Source organism: Culex pipiens, chromosome 2, assembly GCF_016801865.2.
Source record: "Culex pipiens pallens isolate TS chromosome 2, TS_CPP_V2, whole genome shotgun sequence".
In the NCBI taxonomy this organism is placed as follows: Eukaryota; Metazoa; Arthropoda; class Insecta; order Diptera; family Culicidae; genus Culex; species Culex pipiens.
In genome coordinates, this window is record NC_068938.1 from 48,107,554 (window position 1) to 48,122,927 (window position 15,374).

General features: G+C 38.6%; 1 protein-coding gene across 1 annotated transcript in view; it reads right to left on the reverse strand.

The window, feature by feature from the left end:
• The window catches only part of LOC120428324 (uncharacterized), a 229,376-nt gene that overhangs the window by 22,529 nt on the left and 191,473 nt on the right, over nucleotides 1-15,374 (reverse strand). Inside the window, exon 10 of the mRNA XM_052706902.1 lies at nucleotides 2,817-2,996. Coding sequence (XP_052562862.1) covers nucleotides 2,817-2,996 — 180 coding nt within the window. The remainder of the gene's footprint in view (nucleotides 1-2,816; nucleotides 2,997-15,374) is intronic.

Consider the following 15,374-nt stretch of genomic DNA (forward strand, 5'->3'; position numbering starts at 1 on the left):
TTTTTAAAGATTTTTACGTTACGTTTCTAGACTAATAAGCAATAGAGTGTAATAAAAATGAGTTTTTGGCGGGCACTCAGGGGCTTGTTCCGGTGGGCATACTGAGCCCAAATCCTAAATATGAGCCTGATTGGACGTCATTTGCGTGTAGGCCAGATCCTTACGCATATTTTGGTATATATAACATTGGAGTTCTGAGAAACCTGGAGCTCGGTGCAAGCCTTCAAAGTTTGGCAATTTTTCGAAAAATTGACCTTGGCAAAAAAGGTAGTCACACCATGCGACGCCCGAGACACCATTCGGGTTTCCTCGGGCCGATTTTCCGAAAAAAATGTCAAACTTTGAAGGCTTGTACTGAGCTTGAAAATAAACGCTTTAGTGGCCAAAGTGCCTCAAAAATTTTCATTATTGAAAAAATGTCCTTTCAAGGATAAATTCTATTTGAAAATCAAATGCAAAATATGATTATTTATTATTATACAGTCGACTCTCTGGCTGTCGATCTTCTCGATATCAATATTGCTCCATGTACCGATGAATTCTTCAGTCCCTTCGAACTGCATACTTCGATTGTCTTTATACCTCGATATTTTCTCTTGCTTGAAGGATCTCTTCCTCGACGGTCCCTTGGATTTTTTTTGCTTCAAATATCTATTCCGGTTGTCAATAATTTCAGTTTCTCATGGCTTGCATAGACATTTTTCTTTGAGAAACGAAGCTTTGAAGGGTGTTTGATATATCTTTGTTTTTGTTTGCTGGGCGTTTCCATGATTCTCTCCCATAACTGGTTATAAAGAAAAAAAATAATTTCAATCGAGTCTTCATTTTGCATCGTTCTGTAAACTGATACTTCTCTTCCTCGACGGTCCCTTGGATATTGACAACCAGAGAGTCGACTGTATTATAAAAGTCAAAATAGGTCGCAAGTATTTTAAAAATGGCTTTAATAATATACTTGAAACAATTTATCATCGTTTTTTCGAAAAATAATCGAAGTTGTGATAACAAAGTTTTGCACAACCATGTAGCTTAGAAAATGGCCAAACCAATTAAAAAAAATTCACAGATTAAATAAGTAACAGAACTCAGAAAATATACAGGATAAAACAGAGTTAAAACCAAACAGAGATCATGCAATTAATAAGTAATAAGATAGTAATTTATGCATCATATTGCAAAAACAGAATTTTTTCAGCACGAGTCGTACATTTATCCAACGAGGTTCACCGAGTTGGATAACTACGACGAGAGATGAAAAAAACAAGTTTTACAACGAGTTCCATACAACATTTTTTGCAACTCCGTAAAACACCCTGTGAACAGAATTTTAGGTCAAATGTCCATGCATTTAGTCAATAAATCGATTAAATCAAAAAAATGTTGAAAAGTATTACTTTTCCAAACAGTGCTGACTTTCAACTTTTCAGCATCCATTTCAGTGCTGAAAAGTAGAACATTTCAGCATTATTTTGAAAAGGTTTACTATTCGATTCTGTTATTATGGGTAGAGAAAAGTTGGCTGTTTCTTCGTTCGAGAATGACAGGAAAAGTAAGGAGTTTTACGACGGAACTGCAAAAATTAAGTTTTTCTAACCATTTATAACTTCAGAAAATTAAATCTTCGGATCTTTTTTTTAAAGCCGTTTAAAATGTTAATGTGCTCTGAAAGTATTCAGACCATTTTTTTTTAAATATTACATTCACTGAAATCAACACCGAAACAAGTGATTCCATTAGCATACCCTCGACAAAGCAAGCCCGGCTCAGTTATCATGAAACGAACACACATTTTTTCCCTCGCAACTGTAATCATTCATCCGTTGCCAAGCATCGTATCAGCTGACCAGCGTCATTCATTTCGCTATACTCCTGCCTGACTGATGTGTTTATCATTTCATCTTCTCGCGCGGGGCAAAATTTGTGCGCAATAAAAACGAAATCAGAACTGAGTTAATCCCCTTTTTTACACATTTCCCATTCAAAATCTTGTAAAACAACGCAAGTGACAATCGATTTCGTATAATTTGACGCATACGCCACTTTTTCCGAAACCGATCCCAGATCATCCTTGATCGGAGTCGTTGTCGTCGTCCGGAATGAATCAAGCACACATCCTCATGCAATAAAGCGCTTCCTTGCACACACTAACACAAAAACATTAATTCATCACCAGCGTCGCGGTTAGGGGCCATCATGGACGCATGTTGCATAAAAGGAGCATAAGACGAACAGTGTTGGGGGAGCAACATTGTATAAGGATGAAACTTGAGTGCTTTAGAGTGGACGTTTCAAAATTTTGATTTCTTCACTCATTCAACTACTGTTTTGATCTATGTTAGTTCACCAAAAACGCCACGCTTTCCCCCTAATTGTGTTTTTCCTGTTGTGATGTTTGTGTCACTTTCGGGTGAGACCAGTCTAAATTTAAAGTTCTTCATTCTACCCGACTGCAACACGTTTTACTCGCTTCTACTACACGAAGTTGTGTTTCCTCCCCTCCGACGTGGTTAGCCAAAACAGTCCACAAACACCACCACGACGGTCCTTGTTTTCGTTATTTTGGAAACCATCTGCCACTTTGTCACAAACATTGTGCAACTGTACAAAAGGTCACACACGGTCGTTTTTGTTTTCATTAAGTTTATCAACACTATCTTCACAGAGCTTCAGGCCCGTGGCCTACTGGCTTTTAGATTCTTGAACCCGTATCAGGTCAAGCCAACTCCCAATCCCCAAATCTCACGCAATCACACAAGCAGGCCAGGCGTTGAAAAGCAAACAAAAGAAGGACGCAAGGAGCGCGTTCGGGTACTCACCTACACAGGCCGGCAACGGTCGGTTCCACGTGTGTCTCGCGGTGCAGACCAACTCACGACTGGGCTCAGCTGTGTCGGGGAAAACATACAGGGGATCACAGACGTACCGGACTCTTCGCTCGCTCCGACGGACCAGCGTCATGTGCGGCGGAATCGGCGACGGCGGCTCGCAGCCGAGTGCTACCAGCGAGCGAGCGAGAGTGAGAGAGCAATCGAAGGAAAGAAAGAGAAACAAAAAATCGTATATAAGCATAGGTGGTGGAAGAAGCGAGACAGCTATTACTGCCAAAGTTGTTCAACTCTGTGTTGGGTGTGTGTGAGAGAATGTGGACGCAGTGGATAAGCACGGTTTTTTGATCAAATTTAAAAACATCCAAAAAAGTTACACTACCTAAAGTCTAACTATGAACTGTTTATTTAAATCTTTGAATGCTAAAAACTAATGTCACAATTTGTTCACAAATCGACAATGGCCCCTTTTGACATTGTTCCCCCTTGAACCAGAATGACTCAATCAAACTACCCATGACGCAACGAAACAAAAACACGTGTTTCTTCACTGCGAACGCGTGGTGCTTCACTTTGCGCACGTGCGAAAAAGGGACAACTGAAAGAAAGGTGACGTGGTGGTGCGATGCTGTACTCGGCCCTACACTGTGCATGGTGCTTAGAATCCGGTGTTTGTGTGGGTGGGAAAGCGAGAATCATTCAGTAATTTAAGGATTTCGGTTGCAGCTTCACACAAGCTTTCACTAGTTAATGGGACTGTGATATTACGAAAGAGTGACGCGACGAAGCACGTGGCTTTCTGTGGTTTATAAATATTGTTGGAACTTGTTTCACATTTATGAACCAATAAGACTTTTTTGGATTGAAATCGATGCCCTGTAACCTTTCAGGCTTGCATTTTCTGTTTTTTTATTGGAATATTATTCTTATGAAGATTTGTAATCACGTTATTTCAAACACACAAAAGTATAAAAAAAAACTGTTTAAGAAAATTAAAAGCAAATCAAAATTTCCAATTGCAATTTTTTTTTTCAAAACCATTAGAACATTGGGTTTATATTTAAAAACCAGAATAACCAAAAGCTTAACAATTTTATAATTTCAATGTTTGAGTTTAAAATTGGAAAACGTATAGTTATTGCAATTTCGTTTCAACTGGAGATGCCATAATGTTATAGATAACTGAATTTAATCCATGATTTTATTTTATTTTAAACCGAATGATTAAAACATGATCAATGTTATTATTCCTTTGAAACAAAAAAAAATCGAGAATTTTATTTTGACATATTTTTTTACCTGTTCCCTGTTCTGTTGTTATTAAATATTTTAATCAATGTTGATTTATCTAGTTGTTAGTATTCAACTGATTTTTTTTTCAATGAAAAATTCTGTTTGATAAGATTCCATGTCACATATTTATCACATATTTTATGCGGAATGTTTGAAGATATAAATTCTTAAAACATATTTTACGTTATTAATCAAAATTTCCTGGACTTTGTTTTCTGCAATTTCAGTATTTTTTTCAACGTAAAAAAGTGTTTTCATTCAGAACTAATTACGATTAGATTTAATTCAATATTTAAGTTTTCCGATAAATGAAAATCAAGCTTTATCTTTTAGGGGTTACATACATGTAAATCGTCAAAAATGTCAGAGGTTGGTATGAACACACATTTAAAATTTTTGATAATCTTTTTTTCAGGGCATTAATATATACATTTTCATCTATTAACAAAATAAATATAAAGACATTTGGACGCATCATTGCCGTGATATAGCTATTTTAAGTTAGCAGTTTCAAAAAACGGGTGCCCTGGTCAAAATGTTGGTAAAGACTCGTTAAACCGTTCCTGTGTGCATGACGAAGGCCGATTTTCAAAAACTTACTTTTTTTTAAAGATAAAAATATTTTTATGTTTTACATATAAAAAAACCGTTAGTTTATGATTTTTGTAATTTTTAAAAAAGCAAAATTTCAAAATCGGGCTTCGTCATGCACACAGGATATGTCTTGGGAGTCTTCACCTCAAATTTCAGCCAATTTGGTCCATAACATCTCGAGATATCGTGGAACCCGTAAATCAACTCGATGTTTAAAGAAAAACGTTCACAATTTTTGACAGTTCGCTTTGCTCATAGCAAAATTGTGAAATTAAATCGTCTCTTACTCAGTTCAGTCATGAAATATCTTCATGAAACTTTCAGGAGTGATTAAAAATCACCTTTTTAGTGAATTTTAAGAATTTTCTGAAATATAAAATTTTGTGATTTTCTACATGTATGTAACCCCTTAACCCGTATAGGCCTGGGTGAAATTGGAATCACTAAAATGGCCATAACTCAGCGAAAACTCAACCAATTTGCATACTTCTTTATTAGTTGGACTCGTTAGAATGTCTATTTTCCGAAAATGACCCGCAGAACCCGGAAATGTTCCGGTGGCCGGAGATATTCCGGTGGGTCACTGGGTCAAACAGGGTCAAAAATGGCCATTTTTGGGTCCCGCACTATTTTGTTGATAGAAATCTTGGAAAAAAAACACATTTTTTTCATGTTACGATCTTTGTTCTACCAACAGACAATACTGACCAATGATTTTGCACCTCCGGGGATGTTCCGGATTGAACGGGCAGGTTCCCTACCCCGGGGGAACCGGTCAAGGGACGGTCAGAAATAAAACTATTTCTATCATGGCAATATGGGTGTCAAAGTTCATCATTTTCAAAATCAAGCTCATCTTTGATCCCCAAAACCACTTTTGGACCGATCTGGCCACTTTGGGACCGGTTCCCGGTACTCCAGTGAAATCCGGAATAAGGCAAATTACGGGAATATTTCTGAACAATTTTTGACTGGGCAATATGGGAGTCAAAGTTCATCATTTTCAAAACAAAGCTCATCAATGATCCCCAGAACCACTTTTGGATCGATCTGGCCACTTTGGGACCGGTTCCCGGTACTCCGGTGGAACCCGGAATATGGCAAATTAGGGGATTATTTCTGTATAATTTTTGACTGGGCAATATGGGTGTCAAAGTTCATCATTTTCAAAACAAAGCTCATCCATGATCACCAAAACCACTTTTGGACCGATCTGGCCACTTCGTGACCGGTTCCCGGTACTCCGGTGGAACTCGGAATATGGCAAATTACGGGATTATTTCTGTATAATTTTTGGCATGGCAATATGGATGTCAAAGTTCATTATTTTCAAAATCAAGCTCATCTATGATCCCCAAAACCACTTTTGGATCGATCTGGCCACTTTGGGACCGGTTCCCGGTACTCCAGTGAAATCCGGAATATGGCAAATTACGGGATTATTTCTGAACAATTTTTGACTGGGCAATATGGGTGTCAAAGTTCATCATTTTCAAAATTTAGCTCGTCCATGATCCCCAGAACCACTTTTGGATCGATCTGGCCACTTTGGGACCGGTTCCCGGTACTCCGGTGGAACCCGGATTATGGAAAATTACGGGATTATTCCTGAATAATTTTTGACAGGGCAATATGGATGTCAATGTTCATCATTTTCATAATTTAGCTCATTTATGATCCCCAAAACCACTTTTGGACCGATCTGGCCACTTTGGGACCGGTTCCCGGTACTCCGGTGGAACCCGAAATATGGCAAATTACGGGATTATTCCTGAATAATTTTTGACAGGGCAATATGGAAGCCAAAGTTCATCATTTTCAAAACAAAGCTCATTTATGATCCCCAAAACCACTTTTAGACCGATCTGGCCACTTTGGGACCGGTTCCCGGTACCCAGTGAAATCCGGAATATGGCAAATTACGGGATTATTTCTGAATAATTTTTGACAGGGCAATATGGATGTCAAAGTTCATCATTTTCAAAATCAAGCTCATTTATGATCCCCAAAACCATTTTTGGACCGATCTGGCCACTTTGGGACCGGTTCCCGGTACTCCAGTGAAATCCGGAATATGGCAAATTACGGGATTATTCCTGAATAATTTTTGACAGGGCAATATGGATGTCAAAGTTCATCATTTTCAAAATCAAGCTCATTTATGATCCCCAAAACCACTTTTGAAACGATCTGGCCACTTTGGGACCGGTTCCCGGTACTCCGGTGGAACTCGGAATATGGCAAATTACGGGATTATTCCTGAATAATTTTTGACAGGGCAATATGGATGTCAATGTTCATCATTTTCAAAATCAAGCTCATTTATGATCCCCAAAACCACTTTTGGACCGATCTGGCCACTTTGGGACCGGTTCCCGGTACTCCGGTGGAACTCGGAATATGGCAAATTACGGGATTATTCCTGAATAATTTTTGTCAGGGCAATATGGATGTCAATGTTCATCATTTTCATAATTTAGCTCATCTATGATCCCCAAAACCACTTTTGGACCGATCTGGCCACTTTGAGGCCGGTTCCCGGTACTCCGGTGGAACCCGGAATATGGCAAATTAGGGGATTATTTCTGAATAATGATGAACTTTGACATCCATATTGCCATGCCATAAATTATACAGAAAAAATCCCGTAATTTGCCTTATTCCGGGTTCCACCGGAGTACCGGGAACCGGTCCCAAAGTGGCCAGATCGGTCCAAAAGTGGTTTTGGGGATCATGGATGAGCTTGATTTTGAAAATGATGAACTTTGACATCCATATTGCCCAGACAAAAAATATTCAGAAATCATCCCGTAATTTGCCATATTCCGGATTTCACTGGATGGAGTACCGGGAACCGGTCCCAAAGTGGCCAGATCGGTCTAAAAGTGGTTTTGGTGATCATGGATGAGCTTTGTTTTGAAAATGATGAACTTTGACTTCCATATTGCCCAGTCAAAAATTGTTCAGAAATAATCCCATAATTTGCCTTGTTCCGGGTTCCACCGGAGTACCGGGAACCGGTCCCAAAGTGGCCAGATCGGTCCAAAAGTGGTTTTGGGGATCATAGATGAGCTTGATTTCGAAAATGATGTACTTTGACATCCATATTGCCCTGTCAAAAATTATTCAGAAATAATCCCGTAATTTGCCATATTCCGAGATCCACCGGAGTACCGGGAACCGGTCCCAATGTGGCCAGATCGGTCAAAAAGTGGTTTTGGGGATCATAAATGAGCTTTGTTTTGAAAATGATGAACTTTGACATCCATATTGCCCTGTCAAAAATTATTCAGAAATAATCCCGTAATTTGCCATATTCCGAGTTCCACTGGAGTACCGGGAACCGGACCCAAAGTGGCCAGATCGGTCCAAAAGTGGTTTTGGGGATCATAGATGAGCTAAATTATGAAAATGATGAACATTGACATCCATATTGCCCTGACAAAAATTATTCAGGAATAATCCCGTAATTTGCCATATTCCGAGTTCCACCGGAGTACCGGGAACCGGTCCCAAAGTGGCCAGATCGGTCCAAAAGTGGTTTTGGGGATCATAAATGAGCTTGATTTTGAAAATGATGAACATTGACATCCATATTGCCCTGTCAAAAATTATTCAGGAATAATCCCGTAATTTGCCATATTCCGAGTTCCACCGGAGTACCGGGAACCGGTCCCAAAGTGGCCAGATCGGTCCAAAAGTGGTTTTGGGGATCATAAATGAGCTTGATTTTGAAAATGATGAACATTGACATCCATATTGCCTTGTCAAAAATTATTCAGAAATAATCCCGTAATTTGCCTTATTCCGGGTTTCACCGGAGTACCGGGAACCGGTCCCAAAGTGGCCAAATCGGTCCAAAAGTGGTTTTGGGGATCTTGGATGAGCTTGATTTTGAAAATGATGAACTTTGACATCCATATTGCCTTGTCAAAAATTATTCAGAAATAATCCCGTAATTTGCCTTATTCCGGGTTTCACCGGAGTACCGGGAACCGGTCCCAAAGTGGCCAGATCGGTCCAAAAGTGGTTTTGGGGATCTTGGATGAGATTGATTTTGAAAATGATGAACTTTGACATCCATATTGCCCTGTCAAAAATTATTCAGAAATAATCCCGTAATTTGCCTTATTCCGGGTTCCACCGGAGTACCGGGAACCGGTCCCAAAGTGGCCAGATCGGTCCAAAAGTGGTTTTGGGGATCTTGGATGAGCTTGATTTTGAAAATGATGAACTTTGACATCCATATTGCCTTGTCAAAAATTATTCAGAAATAATCCCGTAATTTGCCTTATTCCGGGTTTCACCGGAGTACCGGGAACCGGTCCCAAAGTGGCCAGATTGGTCCAAAAGTGGTTTTGGGGATCATGGATGAGCTTGATTTTGAAAATGTTGAACTTTGACATCCATATTGCCCTGTCAAAAATTGTTCAGAAATAATCCCGTAATTTGCCATATTCCGAGTTCCACCGGAGTACTTGGAACCGGTCCCAAAGTGGCCAGATCGGTCCAAAAGTGGTTTTGGGGATCACGGATGAGCTTGATTTTGGGAATGATGAACTTTGGCATCCATATTGCCTTGTCAAAAATTATTCAGAAATAATCCCGTAATTTGCCTTATTTCGGGTTCCACCGGAGTACCGGGAACCGGTCCCAAAGTGGCCAGATCGGTCCAAAAGTGGTTTTGGGGATCATAAATGAGCTTTGTTTTGAAAATGATGAACTTTGACATCCATATTGCCCTGTCAAAAATTATTCAGAAATAATCCCGTAATTTGCCTTATTCCGGGTTCCACCGGCGTACCGGGAACCGGTCCCAAAGTGGCCAGATCGGTCTAAAAGTGGTTTTGGGGATCACGGATGAGCTTGATTTTGGGAATGATGAACTTTGACATCCATATTGCCCTGTCAAAAATTATTCAGAAATAATCCCATAATTTGCCTTATTCCGGGTTCCACCGGAGTACCGGGAACCGGTCCCAAAGTGGCCAGATCGGTCCAAAAGAGGTTTTGGGGATCATAAATGAGCTTTGTTTTGAAAATGATGAACTTTGACATCCATATTGCCCTGTCAAAAATTATTCAGAAATAATCACATAATTTGCCTTATTCCGGGTTCCACCGGAGTACCGGGAACCGGTCCCAAAGTGGCCAGATCGGTCCAAAAGTGGTTTTGGGGATCACGGATGAGCTTGATTTTGGGAATGATGAACTTTGGCATCTATATTGCCTTGTCAAAAATTATTCAGAAATAATCCCGTAATTTGCCATATTCCGGGTTCCACCGGAGTACCGGGAACCGGTCCCAAAGTGGCCAGATCGGTCCAAAAGTGGTTTTGGGGATCATAAATGAGCTTTGTTTTGAAAATGATGAACTTTGACATCCATATTGCCCTGTCAAAAATTATTCAGAAATAATCCCGTAATTTGCCTTATTTCGGGTTCCACCGGAGTACCGGGAACCGGTCCCAAAGTGGCCAGATCGGTCCAAAAGTGGTTTTGGGGATCATAAATGAGCTTTGTTTTGAAAATGATGAACTTTGACATCCATATTGCCCTGTCAAAAATTATTCAGAAATAATCCCATAATTTGCCTTATTCCGGGTTCCACCGGAGTACCGGGAACCGGTCCCAAAGTGGCCAGATCGGTCCAAAAGAGGTTTTGGGGATCATAAATGAGCTTTGTTTTGAAAATGATGAACTTTGACATCCATATTGCCCTGTCAAAAATTATTCAGAAATAATCACATAATTTGCCTTATTCCGGGTTCCACCGGAGTACCGGGAACCGGTCCCAAAGTGGCCAGATCGGTCCAAAAGTGGTTTTGGGGATCACGGATGAGCTTGATTTTGGGAATGATGAACTTTGGCATCTATATTGCCTTGTCAAAAATTATTCAGAAATAATCCCGTAATTTGCCATATTCCGGGTTCCACCGGAGTACCGGGAACCGGTCCCAAAGTGGCCAGATCGGTCCAAAAGTGGTTTTGGGGATCATAGATGAGCTTGATTTTGAAAATGATGAACTTTGACATCCATATTGCCCTGTCAAAAATTATTCAGAAATAATCCCATAATTTGCCTTATTCCGGGTTCCACCGGAGTACCGGGAACCGGTCCCAAAGTGGCCAGATCGGTCCAAAAGTGGTTTTGGGGATCATAGATGAGCTTGATTTTGAAAATGATGAACTTTGACACCCATATTGCCATGATAGAAATAGTTTTATTTCTGACCGTCCCTTGACCGGTTCCCCCGGGGTAGGGAACCTGCCCGCTCAATCCGGAACATCCCCGGTGGTGCAAAATCCATGGTCAGTATTGTCTGTTGGTAGAACAAAGATCGTAACATGAAAAAATGTGTTTTTTCCAAGATTTCTATTAACAAAATAGTGTGGGACCCAAAAATGGCCATTTTTGACCCTGTTTGACCCAGTGACCCACCGGAATATCTCCGGCCACCGGAACATTTCCGGGTTCTGCGGGTCATTTTCGGAAAATAGACATTCTAACGAGTCCAACTAATAAAGAAGTATGTAAATTGGTTGAGTTTTCGCTGAGTTATGGCCATTTTAGTGATTCCAATTTCACCCAGGCCTATACGGGTTAACTCACATACTCACAAGAATCAAGAATGTTCAAGGGAAACATTTGGAAAAACATATACTTGAAATAACCTCATGAATTTAGTTACAAAATTAAACATATTTCCATATAAAATATGCCAAACTCATGTTGGATTTCTTTTTTTAAATATTCAATAAATGTTGCAAAATTAAACAGAATCATTGCTTTTATATTAGTTTTTCATTAATTATGTTGTTGTTTTGAGTTAGATATTACCTCTTTTTTGATAAACAAAAAAAAACATATAAAAATCTATTGATTCTTGAAACAATATTAAATAAGATTTTAATGTCTTAAATAGCCTTTTCAGTTTCATTAATGTAGGTTACTTAAAGAAAATTGAGTGAATTTGATTTAAAAATTGTATAAAATATTACAAAATTATTCAAGAGTTGGAAAAAATCAAACAAGTATGCTTTGGATTCCCGACTTTGTGATAACAAATCACAAATTCCCGACTTTTTCCCAACTTTTGGACGGTTTAGGCGAATCCCTCCCGATTTCCCGAATTGAGTGACCACCCTGTATTGAATCAGTTTAATTTCTGTTCCAAATCTTCAAAATTCAAAAAGCCTAAAGGTGTTTCATTTTATAAAAAAAATGCAAAAAATAAATGTTTCACAATGTATTCTAATTAGTTTGAAGTGATAATTTGTATTTTGAGTTATCAGGAAAATACAATTTTTCATTTCATATTTTTGTCTCAGAACTTTCAAAAAAAAATCAAGGGGTCATAACCATATTGTTAAATTTTTTCCAATGAAAAAAATTGTGCAATCAAATGTTAACCAATTGTATAACGTTTATTTTATATTTTGAATCAAACAGGGCACTTTTAGACCGCATATTGAAAAAAGAAAACAGACCCTGAAAATAAAATTGAGGACTTTGAAGATTTTTTTCATCAGTAGCAAAACAGTAGAAGTAATGTTGGCTTATTTTGAATTTGAAGTTTTCAAAATATTTGTATTAGTCATTTTTGTTTCTTTCACAGATTTTGTGATAATGAAATAGATAAATAATAGAACATTTATTTCAATTGATTTCACAATCATTCATTTATAGCCAACTAAGAAATTCGAAAAAAAACTAGAGTTGACAACTCACGGTAATCTTGACTTCAACAAAAATAAAATTACTTTTTTTCAATTTTAAACAAGTGTTCAACTAGTAAATTGTCCCGCCCGTATGGATCAATCGGACCGCGCACTGGACTCACAATCCAGAGGTTGCTGGTTCGAATCCTGCGGCTGGCGTTCAAAAATTCTTAGCGTAAATATATCCGGCGCCGTCGCTCCGTGCCGTAGTACTCAAACACTTAGGAGCCCAGAGCGGCGAAGTTCTATTAGATAAAAAGGAAGACACCAGTGGTTGGTACTAGCCATGGTGGCCGACAGCTATGAAGTCAACTCCGTTTTTTCAACTAAATTAAAAAGAAAGTTTTTCTTTAAAATATTGAGAAAGTTTTCTGGCAATGTTTTTAAAAACGAGTTAATGTGGTGAATAACATAATCAAAATCGATTATTTTTTAAGTTCAGTCCCTAGAGAACAGGGAATTATTATATTTTAAGATTGAGTTTTTATTTATCAGAAAAAAATATATAACTTAAACATTAATAAACATTTACAACGCTCTTATGGTTTTACTATTTGATGAAATTTGTTTGCAAGCTCCTGCATGGCAAATGCAACACTCAACGCACATGCTAAATACCAATCCCATCAACGACCTCCTCCGGTGACTCATTTCGCCATTTCCGAAGCCTAATCCAAAGTAATCATCGAACGAGAGAGAGTGCTATACCATCCAGACCAGACCAGACCGCCGTCGTCATTACTCTGGCTGTGGCGCCATCCAGTCTTTGTCTCAACAACCGGAACATGAAGATACCGACGAACTGGTCTCGAGAGCACGTGCACATACACTGCGTGCCTCCACCACACCATGTACTGGGTATCATTGGTATCAGGATTTACAACGGCATCGTCATGAAGTGGAAATGCTTTTTCGTTTGACGACTTCCTTCCTTCCAGGCAGAGAGAGAGAGAAGGGCTTAAAACGTTCCGGTGGATGGCACATTATCACCCCAGTGTGAGCCTTGAATTAATTTTATCTCTCAGAAAAATGGTCATGATTGTGCGTTTTAGCTGAGGTTGGAAATCCAATAAGGTGTGATTTCAAAAATTTAAATTAACTTGACGTGAAACAGAATACTTTTCATTTTTTATAAGGAGATTGAACCAACTAACTAACAGTGCCGATGATAAATTGCTTTCCGCTTCGTAGCCTGTGGCAATACATAACATCGCACAGCACGACACTTTCGCCAGAAACTGCAGCAGAAGGCCATCAGAAACCGCACTCCATCAATTGGTACTGAAACTTTTGATCACATAACACTACAAAGTGCAAAAATAACCAACAAGTTACATGGAAAGTTTATCTCATTAATAAATACTATTTACTAGAAAAAAAAAATTATTGCGATTTTTCACACGATTGCAAATGTGATTTTTTTTGCGAACATTCGAAGATAATATAATTTATATGTTTGAATAAATTTTGTTTGCTAATATTTTTATAATAGAAAGAAAAATAAATTTGTAGAAACAAAATTTAAACAACACCTCAATTTTATTTGACACTAATGTAACTACGGAAACTGCATTCGAATCAGCTCGATCAAAACGGAAAACAGCAATAAAAAAAAAATCGTCAGAACCATCAAACCTTGGAAACAACCATGGCAGGAAGGAAGGAAGGAAGAAAACAGTTGAGCGATTGCATGTTTCCCATACCAACAAACCACCAACCACACACAGCTGCACAGCATGGAAAAAGAAATGCAACATAATTTACCAAAGTTGCACTCTTGTGTGTGGCAGCTGTGTGCGTGCATGCAAGTTCTGGCTATTTTTAGACCTCGTTCTTGCGTGTTTCTCTTCGGAATCTTGTATTTATTGGAAGACCCCCGCGCGCGTTTTATGAATGCACACGCAAAGCTGATAACATCAAACGAGGTGGTTTGTAAATGGCATGCATGCCGGCAGGATCATATTGAACAATCGGAATGTAAATTTAGACGTTGTTTGTGCGATATGGAAACTGATTACATTGTTGATTTCCAAAACAAATGAAATCTTTGTTTGAATATTAGCATTTTTATTAAAAAGTTTTTCATTCGTTTTTAAATGTTTAGATGAACATGTGAGCTTGAGTGTTTTCAAACTTAAATTTTAATTCGTAAAATCAAAAATAATAAAACAAAAAAATCGTCAATAAACGCTTCTGCTAAAATGAAAAAAGAATGGCGATAATTAATTAAAAAAAAAATTATTGAGTAACCACAATTATTCAAAGTTTTCAACAAAGTATTACTAAAAATTACAAAACATAAAAAAATGCAACTGAAATCATGTGCACAGTAAAAAAAATCATGGTAATATCTGAGTGATGAATAGAGAGAATGCGTTACTTGATTTTCGAATGATCCCACTTTGTTTACATAAGATGTTTGAGGCAAAATTCAAATGTCTTTAAAGCTTTTAAACGGTTTGCGAATGTTCTAAAACTTGTGCTCCTAGTGTAGAAGGAAACTGTTTGGTCCGCGCCGGAAGTGAAAGTGAGAAGGAGACCATCAAACTGCCAAGGGAACCAAGAGAATGACTGAATTCGCGTTACGGACAGCTTTATACCGGACGGTGCTGGGTGGCGTTAGTCATCAAATTCTGGTCTGAAGAGGATTACTAGAATTTGGCCAACTACGTGGAGCTGAAAGTCTGAATTTTTGGATCCGTCAGGATCGCCGCCTGTGGCAGTAATTTGGATGTGTGCTTCCTCCGGCATAGAACGGCTGTTCAAGATCATGTTGTTCAAACCCGGTGAGGAATTTCCTTTTTGCATCTTATTTAATTTCAAGCGTAGAAGGAGTGGCCGTGGCTGAATGGTTACGGTGTTCGCTTTATAAGCGAATGGTCCTGGGTTCGATTCTCATCTGCTCCCAACGAGGAAGTTAAAGAAATATAAATTCGTGAA